Raw genomic sequence first — 14,580 nt, 5'->3', positions numbered from 1 at the left:
AAGCTCTCTCAAGAAAGGCAGAGTAAAATGTGGAAAATTAAGAAAACAACTGATACACAGTCAACGGCATAGAGAAAGCCAACTTGGAAGATTTTAGAACTCTAATCAATGAAATGATAAATCACATGTCCAGAGGACTGAAAATACAACATACCATCCACCTCATGCCAGACAAATAATGTCCTTACAATGCCAAGCACTACACACATTTCTGAAAATGGTGAATGTGGGAGTTTGTCTTATTGGATTATGCACATATGAGTGTTTTACGTGGGTTTTTTTTTTAATTGTTCTTGAAAAATTAATGGTCAAAAACCAATTTCCTTTTCCTCAAGTTAATCTGGCCCTCCCTTGTCATTTTATGTCCTAGTCAGACCCCATGTGATTAGGAGTCAATATTGTGTTCAGTTCGAGGCATCCAGGAAGCATATTAACAATCAGACTGATTACAAATTATAAAAGAAAGAAATAGGATACTAATGCAGCCATTTGGGGAATGGGGATCATAAAAGGGTCTGTAGACCAAATACATCAAGTATTTTAAGGATGGTCACATGGAAGGATTCAATTGGTGCTGCCTTGCTCTATGAAATTGGGGAAAAATATATAAAAATTTTCCAAAATCAAAATCGATGGCAAGCTAAGGTTGTAGAAGAAGCAAAAATCGTATCCTGATCCATTCACTGGCTAAGTGACCATTTATCTATCATGTAGAAAGGAGACAATCTAGTGGGTGTTAGACCAGGTGGTTTCTGATTTCATTATCACCCACTAGCTACACAGAGACAGAGAAGTCACATGATATGGTCATAAAATCAATGACGACCCAAGGCAAATACAAAACTGGTACATTACTTAGTACATAGCGATGCCCCTGGAAATCCTTTTTTCAAAATAAATTTCTATTTAAATCTTTTTTTAAAAAAAGATCACCTACAGTACCCTTAGGTATCTATCCTCCCCACCTAGAAAGTTCTCATATAGCAAAGAATATTTTAAAGAAATATTAGAAAGAAGAAGATAAAAATCCAGCAAAACCAATCAATACATCAAAAAAATCTCATAACATATGCAGTGTTACATCCTAGAGGACCTTCACCTCTGCAAATGAGTGAGGGGAGGTGTCTTCCCCTACCTCTTCTTTGGGATCATGTTTCTTTGTAACCCTACAACATTCATTTTCAGTTATTTTGTCAGTGTTGGGTTTTCTATTGACATTGCGTAGTCACTGTGCATATCATTTTCTTGGTTCTGCTGACTTCACTCTGTATCAGTTCATGAAAGACATTCAATGTTTCTTTGTTTTCATAATAATTGGTGTTTCTTAAACCAAGGTGATATTCCATTATATTCATGAACTACAGTTTGTTCGGCCATTTCCCAGTTGATGAACATCTTCTCTGATCCCCTTGGATATCCCAAAGTAAAATATATCCATGAGAGTCTGCTAAAATGGGAAGCAATATACTTCAAGGGAAAGAGCACTGTCTCGACTCAAAAAATGTGGGTGGTCTTAGTCAAATCATCTAATCTCTTTAGGCAAAATGAAACAGTTGGACTGAAGATATAACATACCACCCACTCCCCACCAGAGAGATAATACATTTAAAATGCAAGACACAACATATATTTTTGAAAATGGCTATTGCGGAAATTTTAAGGATTTTATTTTCTGTTTTTTTTTTTAATTGTTCAAAAAACTAATGAGCACAAGCCAAATCGCTTTTTCTCAAATTAGTCTAATTCTCCAGCTAGGTGATAAAGTAAATAAAACACTGAGCCTAGAGTCAGAAGACCCGAGTTCAAATCCAACCTCTATAAAATACTTACCAGCTGTGTGACCCTGGCAGGTTCATAATCTTTATTTGTCTTAGTTAAAAATAGCATCTCCTCCCAGGGATGTTGTGAGGACCAAAAGGGGTATTTGTAAAATGCTTAGCACAATGCCTGGTACATAGTAAATGCTTTATAAAAGTTATTATTATCTGTAAAGTGGGAATAATAATAGCATCTACTTCCCAGGACTGATGGAAGGATCAAATGACACAATAATTGTAAAGCACTTAGTATAAAGCCTGGCACACAGTAGGCACTCTATAAATGTTAGATATTATTAGTTATAATCACTGAGGCCCCTTCCATTTCTATGAATCTATGGAGTTCCCAGAGATTGCCGATGATAAGAATACTAGAGCCCATCTGACACAGGAGGTGAATAATAAATATTAAATTGAATTTCATCAACATGGGAGTTTATAGTTACACAGTACACTACACATCGATGTCCTGAATTTTGGAACATGGATTTTTGTTGTTGTTGTTAAAGGACTTGGTTTCAAACTCCAGCTTTTCCACCTAGCCCTTGTGGAACCTTGGACAGCTCTCGTCCCCTGTCCAAGCGTCAGCTTTCTCATTTTTAAAATCAGAGGTTGAACTCAAGGTGGCCAATCTAGGCAGTCGGAACTCTACATCAGCCTGAGTGTCAGGTGTAGACAAGGAGTGAGGTTGCAATGAGGTCTTCTCTTCAGGATTTGGTCTCAGCTTATTCCCTTCTGCTCCAGAGACGTGCTGCCTCCTTTTCCCCTTTCAATAACCTGAATAAATGTTAAATAGGGACGGGGAACATTTTTCTACTCAGAAGCAATGAATCAAGGGAAAATATTAACCAAGGGTCACAAACATGGGGAAAATCTTATTTTTTTTGGTTGTTTGTTTCTGATTAAAGAAAAATCAGCGTGAGTTGCTATATTCTTCTACTTCAGACATAAGTACAAGGACAAAAGCAGTATACTCTAATGGACATAGGTCTGATTTAGTGCTAGATTCATGGATTCAAAGCTAGCTTTGCTGCTGTTCCCTGGGAAAATCTCACTCTTGGGGTTTCAGTTTCCTCGTCTATAAAATAACATGAATGGACTAGAAGGTCGCAAGTCCATTCCAATCCTCAACCGCTCCCCTATTAACCTATATAATGTTTATATATTAGTTATGTGTATTACATATTTACATGGATGTGTGTATATTAACCCAGATATTGGTGACAAATGGATAACATTTCAAGCAGTGATGGACAGCAAGTACCTCTAGGGAGATAGGCAGGCCAAGTTGGCAGTTTCTCACAAAGCCTCTAAACTTATTGAGCAAGCTCAAACAGCTTGCTCCCCACATCCTCAGTAGATGGATGGAGCTTCCCTAGCAACTCAGTGCCCTTGGGGGCATGGCTTTCACTTTCCACATAATTCATTATTCCCCTTTCTCCACAGAATGCATCTGACTTTTCAAAGCCTAGAATGACAACCAATCAGACCCAGAAAATAGGAGAGGAAAAGAATGAGGAAATGTCCTCATTTTGCCCCCTAGCAGTTTACTGTCCTCATCACATCCTGATATAGAAATATATGAATTTTTAATTTATATGTCAGGCTGGTCCTAGATTGGTATTATTCTCCTGCTTTGTCCCACTGTTCTAGATTATCCCCCATGCCAACCTGAACCAACTGTTTTGGTAACTCCAGGATGAAGAATTCATCGTCTCTGTTTCTCTATTTATAAACACACACACACACACACATACACACACACACACACACACGTGTGCCCATATCTCAGAATTTCTCACAATAAAAAGCTTTATCACATTTGCTTAAGAAACAAACTTTCAAAATAAAGTTAACACCTCCCAATTCTAGAGAGAAGCATTAAGTTCAAAGTAAGTGAGTGACCTCCCACAAGATGCCTTAATCTAAAGAGAATGAAGAACTTTGGGGAAGTTCTAAGTAGTCAACAAATAACATTTTAAAAAGACATCTAAGGGATAAAAAACCAAAGAACAGAGTAGAGGAAGGAAAAGGAAGAAACATCCAGATAAATAAATGACAGAAACATGGTGATTGGGTCACAAGTTCATAAATTTAGAGCTGGCAGGAACCATAGTGATCAAGTCCAGCCCTCCTCATTCGAGAGATGAAGCTGAAGCTCAAGCTCACAAGTTAAGTATCTTCCTCTAGTTCACATATGCTGCTGACCACACTCCAGCACAGAATCAAAGAAACACGCAAGAGACTTATATCTACATTCAACCTTCTGGATTACCGCAACTTTGAAAAAACAATGTTGTATAATGGAAAGAGAACTAGATTTGGAGTCAGAGAAACTGAGTTAATCCCAGCTCTGTTAGGTATTTGACCTGGAGCTAGTCACAGAAGAAATAAGTGGAGTATAAGACTAAGGGATAGGGAAAGACCAGCTCCTTGCCCCCTCTATCTCGACATTCAGCAACCTCCTATTCTGACAATTCCAAAAATCGCTCCTCCCTCCCACCCAGCTTCCCTGCAAATGCAGACTTTCTCCACTGAGATATCCCCAATTCCCCCCACTCCATTAATGGCCAACATCTCTCTCCATTCCCTCCCCTTCAAAACGTTCTCTTTGGGTCTGCCCTACCCATCAAGGCCATAGCACAGACTTCTCCCATCCCTTTAACACCACGGTAGGCCAGTCCTTAAAATAATTATCTTTCACTTCCTAGGTTGCAGTACATCTAGAGAAGAATTTAGAGGCACTTGAGCTATGCAAAAATTAAAAGTTGCTCTCTTTTATGTCCCACAAACCAGGCAATACAACGTTGAAATGTACTACCGGAATGACAGCCGGCAGGCTCCTTATCCCCTCACCCTGCCAGGCTGCACATCGAGCTGTCCACTGAAGCAGTTTGTGGAACTGGTCTCTCCTGTAATGACAGAAGATTGGTCAAAGGAGTGTTTCAGCCTTAGTAAAGACCAAGGTACCAAGGAAGCTAATCAGAAATATCAAGGAAGTTAATTCCTGCTCAAGAAGCAACAACAAGAAAGCCTAGCAATTATTCCACAGCTTTGGGGATCCTCCTTTTAGCCATTACTCTCAGTGGCTAGGGGGAAATGGATTTGGGGGGGAGGGTATTTCAAGGAACTCCCATTCTGTATGAAGGCTAGACGCCTCCATCTACTACTACCTTCGTTCACAACAAAGGTGACGTAACGTCTGTCGGGCAGGTTCAGAATTAAGTTGGGGACAAAGCTGGAGAGAACTTTACAAGTTTTCCAAGTTTCACGAGACTCCTCTTAGCATGTGTGTGCTAGATTGACCTCATCAGTATTCATTTGTTCTGAGAATACCCTGAATTCACCTTAACAGCTCTAGGTGTGGATAGCCCTTTTAGCACCAGATAGAAGAATATATCTTAGATGCAAACCCACCATCTTCAATTCTCAAGGGCCCAAAGGGAATGAATGAGAGAGCAGAAGCCAGTGAGGGAATGGACTTCTCATAAACAGAACCTGACAGCAACAGGCAAGAGTGCCAGTCCCACTTTCCTAGCAAAAAATGCCAAGATGGCAGCTATGGGGAGGAAGAGGTGATAAAAATAAGTGAGATAGGGGTGGGGTAGCAATATTTATAAAAGGTCAGTGGATAAGAAAAGTGTGCTGCTAAGGTACTAACAAGTAGGACTGTGTGATGGGACTCAGTCCTATTCTGGGAAACAGGTCGTGTCTTGTTTTGGATTTGGTTATGGGTTTGTGGGTTGTTTCTAAAATCCTAGATAACAGAATTTGAAAAAATAAAAAAACGTCCTCCATCCATCTGGCTTCTGAAAACCAATGAAAAAGCAACTTCTCTTGTTGATCCTGATCAGTGAAAACAATCTGTCAAAGTATATTGGGTGCACGTCATATGTATAGACAGTTAAGATGGGTAAATGAATATAAGGGGATTAAATGGCTGGAGAGAAAATGGATAGAAATAGATCATTGCAGAGGAGAGGTGAGGTAAGGAAGTGGGAACATGAGCTGGCACAGGAATTACGCCCTAAAGAGATGAGAAACATGCTTTTTCTAGAAGCCACCAACTTAAGGGATGTAAAAACTGAAAAAGGTGTGAGGAAGGAGGCCTCCTCTCGTTTGGTGAGCTTGATAAAGTTAGAAAAGATAAGAAGACCTTTCCAAATAAAAATGGACATTTTTGCAAAATAAAAATCTCTTAGTGTATAGACAGTAAATTCTCAAATTATGGTGATGTCTAGAGCCTGGAAACCAAACTCTGTACTTGCATGTCTCAATTCAAAAACCAAATAGGGGTGTGATAAAATCTAAGAGAGCAGTCAAGTAAGATGGGTCTCCTATGACCCTTCCTTAAATTCCTTAAAATCTAGGAAGAGTTTCCTGATATGTCCACTTTTCCGATCTGAGGGAGGTAGAAGCTCCAAGGACACAGGGTACTGAGGAGCCATAGATTTCAGAGTAGATGTGATCTTGCAGGAGGAGTTTCCAGAGACCTTAATTAAGCTTAGGGGAACAGCAAGGTGGGCTATGATTAGATGGGTGCTGTGGGCAGATTTCTGCACCTAAGGAGTAACTAAAGAAATATTCCAGTGAACAAGTGTTTCCCCATAGGAGTCAGAGAATAAAAGCTGCTGGGAATTTGACATATGAATGACACTAAGATGGCTACAAGCTATCGTTCTGTCAGCAGAACGGCTGAAGGCAAAAGGGAAAGGCTTCCAAGAGATGGTTCCCCCCAGATGCTAAAGTCACAAGTAGAGCTTCTCCAAATTAAGATGGCCTCAGGTGGGGAGAAGTGGACAGCACCTTCCAAAGGACACCTCTTCAGCCCTCTCTTAGAAGAGAAACAACAACTATGATGATGATTAATTATATCAACATAATTTGGGGCATAAAGCAATAGGCTCAGATCTAGATCCTAGCTTTCAATGATAAACATAATTTTTCCCAGTCCCTCAATGAGTCATAGATAAAATAAGAGGAAGGGGAAAGGGAAAAGCCAATATTAAGAAATTCAAAAAGTGACTTTAAAATGGGTCTTTTCAAAGTAGTCTATTATATACAGGAGTGTATTTTTTTTTTAATGGTATTAATGTCCTCTAATATAGATTCCAGAGAGCCCAGATCTCCTAATATTATGAAAGGGAAAATAAATAATGCCATAAAGGTTTTTTAAAGATCCATTTTTATCAAGGGAAAGCATTTAATTTGGACTTCACTAATACTTTGTGATCACTCTGCCAGGATCTGAGATTAAGTTATTTAAAGTGACATCATCTACTCAAAAAAAAAATAAAAGAGGGGAAATGAGCAGGGAAAGATTTGCAAGACAAATATGTAGTCTAAGTAATATTAGAAAGGAAATGTAGATTACTTGAGGACAAATTATTCTGAAGCATTTTAAAAATACAATGACAAGTATTTAATCTAATTGGCATCTAATCGAAGTTATTGCTACTGTAGGTTAGTATGTATATTACAAACTGCTCTTATCTTTTCATTAAAGTAGGCCTTCTAACAGTGAACATTTGGCAAAACCTATTTTCTTGATATGATATTTGACAACAATAAAGCTTGATTTCCTTCAAAATATTCTGTAATTCAGAATTTTCAGAGTCTTAGTAGGATTCTCCATTATCCTTCTTGTCCCTAAATTGTTCTACTGTTTGTGTAATGATTTTTTGGTCAGTTTTTAAACTATAGACCACTGGACATAGTATTCATTCATTCAATTGGGTCTAATTCTTTGAAATACCATGGACCATTAGCATACCAGACTCTTCTATCCTCCACTATCTCCCAGATTCTGTCTAAGCTCATGTCTAATTTGACATGCACATAAAGCAAATGCTCACATGATTCTAGGCACTAGTGGGGCAACATAGAATACTGACAGTCTAAAAAATGGACTATCTGCACATAGTACTCTAATTTGCCTCTTGCTATAACTTGAATCTTTAATTAAAATATTGATGGTAATGGCAATATCTGCCTTTTCTTACCAATAACCCCTATATTACTCTATTTGACAAACATAAAATATCTAATGAAACTAAATGGAAAAAAGTCATAAATTAGCCAGGAAAATGATTTAAAAGGTTATTACCTTCCCTTTCTCCCCAATTCTATGTAGCCTTTAAAAAAACCCACCTTCTCTGTCTAAGGTCACCCTCGCAGAACTAGGACTTCAGCCCTGGACTTCTGATTTCCCATCCAGTATGTCCTCAGCCTTGACAGATCTATGAGTCAAACATCCTTCTTATAACAAATATGTTTATCCTTTATTTCCATAAGAATATATGTGGACATATACATATATAAATATATTTCAGAATGGAATAAATGGTTATATGTAAGCATTTTTTTTTTATTTTTGGAGATTTATAGGCCAAAAACAATTAATTAGCAGTTAAGAAAGATATTCCCTTACTTAATAATTCCCTTACTTGATTGCCCAGCTATTAGAAGACTAAATGAAAATGAGAGGACAGATTAAAAATCAAACTGTTTGGTTGGAATTACTTACCTTTATATAACAAGGATTATTTAAGATTTTCTCCAGGAATACAAATTCATAAAAATGAAAACTACCTTCTATAAAACCCCATCCAATTCAAAGAGACAGGAGGAAGAGGCAGGAGATACTCATTTCTTTTAGATCTGCTGCCTGATTACTTCATGAGTGTCCCTTTATTATTTCTTTCATGCCTAGAATTCATGGGTCATTGTCCATTTCAAGGCTAACAATTTCAGGATCTAAAATTTCAAGGGACAGCAGAAAATGAATTCTGTTGCATAGTTCTAGGTTCTTCTTAATAAAAACTGCTTATCTGCCTTTTTCTGTTTTTCCTAGCTCTGAAGATAGCACTGACTGCCTTTTGCCTCTCGTCTGGTATTTTGATGGTGTTGATGTTTATCCTCTTCCATTACGGACCCTGCAGAAAGAGGAACCCCTATCATTCTATTTAAAAGGATGGTTAAAGACTAGAGGAGCTATAGTAGATTCCTGGTATGACAGATCTGTTTGTGATGCAATCCTCAAAGAAATGGCATTCATCTCATGGGGATATTTCTGCCTAAACTAATCTGTTCAATTCTGTTTAGACCTTGAAATGAAATCACAGCAGTTCAATATCTGCCACCAGATTGACAGCTAAAGGCATACATAACTTGGAATTCTCCCACCACCTCAGAGCCATCAACTGAGACTGACAATTTTATCTGGCTAGGTAGGGAGGTGGTTCCCTGACAAAGAACTTTTGTGTCTCATACAGGTAATATTATTATGCCATCTTACCAAGAGATCAAAGTGATCAGTGTAGGGCATATTAGAAACCCAACTTTAGATCACCTGCTTCCCAAAGAGAGTGGAAAAATGCATGGCTGGACAAAGAATAAGGGTAAAGAAAGCTAGATAAAGAGGAAAGATGAAAGACTAATGTCGTAAAAGATAGTTTTCAAGAAGTAAAGATCAACCATAATTTGTAGATGGTCTTAAAAAAAAAAAGTTAAGATGCAGCTAGGATATAGAAACAGAAAATATAGTTTGAGTTGTAGCAACAGATTTCTATTTAGAATGTTTTCAAATCTCTAAGAAGAAAGGACTCAACTTCCTTAACTTGGAATATTAACCTTTTAGCTCTAGTTTCATCGAATGTGATGCTAGAAAAGAAAAAGTAGAAGAATTGGAAATGTCTGCAATGAGAAAACAACTAGAAAATTCATGGATCATGATTCTGTTTGCAAGACTAATATTTAGGTTTTTAGTTTTATCTGGTTTTAACATAAGGGGTCATGCTATAACAAGAGTTAAGGATGACTATGGTTAAATGGAAATATATTTCAACTTTTGCAAATTTCATATCTTGCATTTTATTATTCTGTATCTAGGCTCAGCTCTTATTTTCTTACTGGTACATTTCCGAAACATATTTCTTCATCTTTAAAATGAGGGGATTGGATTCAGTGACCACCAAGGACCCTCCTAGTTCTAAATTTTATGATCCTCTGATTTCAAATTAATAAAAGATTAGCTTTGAACAATGAATAGAATAGCCAATTCATGAATTGGCTAATGATTTTTCCGTGGTGGATATTAAGATGTTTAGATATAGTATCCCTCTTACCTCAAGGATAGTAGTCGAAATATTTTTATGAGACAGTGATATAGATAAGAGAGTGTTGGATTAAGCCTAAAGACATGAGTTCACATTTTGCCTCTGAAATCTATTGTTCACATCTCTGCTAGGGTTTTTGTGAAATTCAAATGAGATAATGTTGTAGAGTACTTCATAAAACTTAAAGCACAATGCTAGCTTTTGTAATTCTTAGATACTGGGAGTGTGGGAGGGTAATCTCTTTTTCTCTCCTCTCTCATTTCATGATAAAAAGAATTCTATTTACCATTTCCCCCTCCCCCAAAATCCAATTGAGCCTCCCATAGATGAAAATTAGGTCTGCCCAGAGTCAGTTCATGGAGCTACAATGTTGACAAATGCTATAATTATTTTTTAAGCTTCATGGCAGAATGAAAAACCAATGGTGACAAATGATCCATAACAATAAGCCAAAGAGAACAAATGCATCCTCTAACATTTGTCAGAACACAAACTGATCACATGGCTTCCAGATCCAATTTCTCAGAGATGATCTAAATTGGCTACTCTCACAAAAGTGACTTTTTTCAGATGCAGCCAAAATGATAAGGTTCTTAGGATATTAATCATCTATCTTTGCATCATAATAAATGCTACCCACAATACAATCCTTGGAACTTCAGCAAGCACAATTGCACATTTTATGGACAGTCCAGATAGGTGATTGAATAAGATTAGCAATCAGTGTCAAGAGGGACATAGGGAGATTTTATAAGAGGCTAGATTGCCTAAAGTAAAAATATTAGGGCATTTTTTGAGGAGAAAAAGAACTAAGTGAGACCATTAGACAATTAGTCTATTTAAGACCAGAATGATTACTGATGGGAAAGAAAGCTATTTGTACCCCCAGGGTCATTGGGATATTTCAGGTGTTCTAGGAAAGAATCTTATCATACCTAATCATGTACTCAAAGTGTAACATAACCTGGATGTTTTCCCTTTTATGCTAGCACCTCCTCTTAGAAGCAGCTAAGAGCACTGGATCTAAAGTCAGCATAGTCCTGAGTTCAAATCCAGTCTCAGATGCTTATGAGTTTTATCTATTTCCCTAGATAGGGAAGATTATGTTGTCTCAGTTTTCTTTCTTTCTTTCTTTCTTTCTTTGTTGTTGTTTTTTATTAAAGCTTTTTATTGACAAAACATATGCATGGGTAATTTTTCAACAATGACCCTTGCAAAACCTTCTATTCCAAATTTTTCCCTCCTTCCCCTGACCCTGTCCCCTAGATGGCAGATAGCCTAATACATGTTAAATATAGTAAATATATGTTAAATCCAATATATGTATACATATTTATACAGTTATCTTGCTGCACAAGAAAAATCAGATCAAGAAGGAAGGAAAAAATACTGTGAAAGAAAACAAAATGCAAGCAAATAACACAGAGAGTGAGAATGCTATGTTGTGGTCCACATTCAGTTCCCACAGTCCTCTCTCTAGATGTAGATGACTCTCTGCATCACTGAACAAGTGGAACTAGTTTGAATCATCTCAATATTGAAGAGAGCCACGTCCATTGGAATTGATTGTCCTATAGTCTTGTGGTTACCATGTACAATGATCTCCTGGTCCTGCTCATTTCACTCAGCATCAGTTCATGTAAGTCTCTCCAAGCCTCTCTGAAATCCTCCTGCTTTCTTACAGAACAATAATATTCCATAATATTCATATACCATAATTTATTCAGCCATTCCCCAACTCATGGGCAACCACTCAGTTTCCAGTTTATTGCCTAATCTACAAAAAGGGCTGCCACAAACATTCTTGCACATGTGGGTCCCTTTCCCTCCTTTAAGATCTCCTTGGGATATAATCCCGGTTGTCTCAGTTTTTTCCAACTGTAAAATGGGGAGGAAAAAATGTGGAGAATACTAGCACCTACTCATCTCTCTCTCAGATTTGTCTTGAGGATCAAATGAGATCATATTTTTAAAGCTCAGCACAGTGATAGGCACATAGGGGCTTGATAAATGGTTCTTTCCTTCCTCTCTTTAAAAAATAATTTTTTTTTCAATCATCATGCATTTTTTCTCCCTCTCATTTTTTTTCCTCCATTAGAAAAAAGAAAAGAAAAAGATAATGTTCATAACAAATAAAAGCTGTTGAGACAGATAGGTGGCACAGTGGATAGAGCACCAGCTCTGAAGTAGGAGGAACCGAGTTCAAATTTGACCTCAGACACTTAACACTTCCTGACTGTGTGACCCTGAGTAAGTCACTTATAATAATAAAGCTGTTGAACAAAATTATTCCCTCCTCTCTCCAAGCTTTCCGCCCTGTCTTTGTCTTTTTTCCTAGCCCCACCTTTGCTTATGTTTTGGGAAATTTCCAAGTAATAATAACTCAAATGTATTTAGTATTTAAAGGTTTGAAAATTTCTATATGTTATTTCGTTTGATCTTCCTCACAACCTTGGGAGATAAGTGTTATAGTCCCATATAGTCGGTGAGGAAAGGGAGATCCAGAAATGTTAAGAGCTTTTTCTGGGGTCCCATACCTGTAAGTATCCAAAAAAGGCCCTTCCTGCCCAAATCCTATACTCCCCACTGCACCAGCTCACTGCCACTCCAAACAAATAAACCATTTGTGCCATAGAATCAAAGTGTCTTTTAGACAGAGTTTGCTCTTTGTAAAGAAATAAACTTAAAGTAAAATGTTTTGTTACATGTAAAATGACATTTCAATTTATAGAATTGAAGAAATAAAATGGTCCATTTCTTTTATAATGTATGTGTATCTTTTTTGCTGAATGACAAATATTTCCTTGAAATACCTCACTTGAACACAGGAGCCTAATCTAAAACTTATCGGCCACCAGATTTTTGCTTTACTTTATCAGGGCCTATCAAGTCCAGTGAAGGCAGCTATGATATGGGATAAGAAGGAAAAAGGCCCCCATGATTGCCAAGGGGGAATGCCATGATTTCATCAAACTAAGGGACACGGTGAAGTGCTAAAGGTGAAAGACAAAAACGGAATAATGGCCAACTCATCCTCTGCCAAATTTGTGACCATTGAGCCTTTAAGTTTTTTTACTTACAGCTGGAGACGTAGATGGAGAAGCTAACACTGAGTGGATCAGATCTGTAGAAGCAAGCAAGGCAGACTGTGGTAACTAGGAGGAGAGTTCAGTGCCAGGTATTATCTGACTGCAAACGCTATGAGAGGGAAGAATCCATACTCTCTGTAATACTTCATTTCTCTGTGTGTGTGTGTGAACATCTACTGATTCTCTGGGCTGGTTATTTTCACACTGATATTTACCTGTAGGAAGATCACCACCACAGTGTTACACTTGAATTATTTTAGGGTCCTAGGAGTAATCCAGTTAACTTCCCTTAGTCTCTGCACAAGCTCTTGAGTTCCCAGTCATGAATTTCTATTCATACAGCCAACAACTCACAATTATGATATTTTTAGATCTTAAAATAACCATTTATTTAATAAGACAAAGAAATTCTGACACTATCACAGACACACACACACACATACCTGTGTTTACATTCCCACCAATGCACTCAAGATTTATAGGGAAAAGTGAACATACATTAATAGAAGAAAACTGTCAAGGAGGCACCTGAATAAGGAAAACCCTTATATTCAGAATAACTCACAACTTTGGAAGGATAAAATTTGATATCCTCCTTCTGTCCTAGAAATTATCATTAAAGTTCCTCCTTCTGTCCTAGAAACTATCATTAAAGTTCCCTGATGAATGTGCCTTCCATGTTGAACAGATTCTTCCACTGCTATAGTAAGATGACCCACACTGGGACTGACTAACCCTGAACTGGGCATGAACTTCTCAGCAAAACTAATTGATCTGCTGAGTAACTCTGGTTCTCTGTAATCTGTAACTTTCCTCCAATAGCCTTACTCATCAATACCAACTATAATGCCTATCATTTCTAACTTAAAACTTAATTTATGCCACTCTGAAATATGACTCTTTTCATTCTCTCCTCTTTTTTCTCTATCTTTTCTCTCCTATCTCTGGGTTCAGATTCTGGGTCCTCTCTGCATAGGACTATGGTTAATCATCAAATTCTCCTTTGTCCATAATCCATAATCATGCAGTAGTTCTTTAAGTTCTTTAAAACTCTTGGTCTGAAGTTGATTATTTAAGTACTTAACTTGTATTAAGTGTATGATTATTGCCTAATTTATCTAGTCCTAACATTCTAATTAAAGTTTCATATAATATTCCATATAATGAATCAATGAAGCACACAGTGGCATAATGAATAGCAGAAGCCAGGAAGATGGGGGCTGAGCTGACAATTTAATTAAGTAATCTGACCCATCCTGTAGACCAAAGCTATCAAATGCCTGCATATGATTTACAATATTTCAGAGTGCCCCTAAACCCAGATGAAAATATAGAAAATACTTAACCAAATAAACAAAAATACAACAAAACAAATAGTTGTTTTCTAAATTAATATTCACCTCAGGATCCTTAATCCCCTACCCCTTTTGATTTGAGTTTGACATCACTGCTTTTGATTAGGGAGATAAGCCTTAGCTAGCAAAAAGGGGACAAAGCTTAGAAAGAAGGAGAGCCAGTTCTCTGAAGCTGAGAGTTTGACAGTTAACCCAGAGTTCC

At 37.4% G+C, this 14,580-nt stretch overlaps 1 protein-coding gene across 1 annotated transcript in view; it reads left to right on the top strand.

Moving 5' to 3' along the window:
* The window catches only part of ACP3 (acid phosphatase 3), a 48,578-nt gene extending 37,641 nt beyond the window's left edge, over nucleotides 1-10,937 (top strand). Inside the window, exons 10-11 of the mRNA XM_003771998.4 lie at nucleotides 4,614-4,783; nucleotides 8,671-10,937. Of these exons, the coding sequence (XP_003772046.2) occupies nucleotides 4,614-4,783; nucleotides 8,671-8,786 (286 nt within the window). The 3' untranslated portion in view covers nucleotides 8,787-10,937. The remainder of the gene's footprint in view (nucleotides 1-4,613; nucleotides 4,784-8,670) is intronic.
* Nucleotides 10,938-14,580: the final 3,643 nt, after the last annotated feature.

The sequence above is a fragment of the Sarcophilus harrisii genome, chromosome 5 (assembly GCF_902635505.1).
Source record: "Sarcophilus harrisii chromosome 5, mSarHar1.11, whole genome shotgun sequence".
Taxonomy (NCBI): Eukaryota; Metazoa; Chordata; class Mammalia; order Dasyuromorphia; family Dasyuridae; genus Sarcophilus; species Sarcophilus harrisii.
The sequence above is the reverse complement of the archived record's forward strand: the minus strand, read 5'-3'. Positions and strand labels throughout refer to the sequence as shown.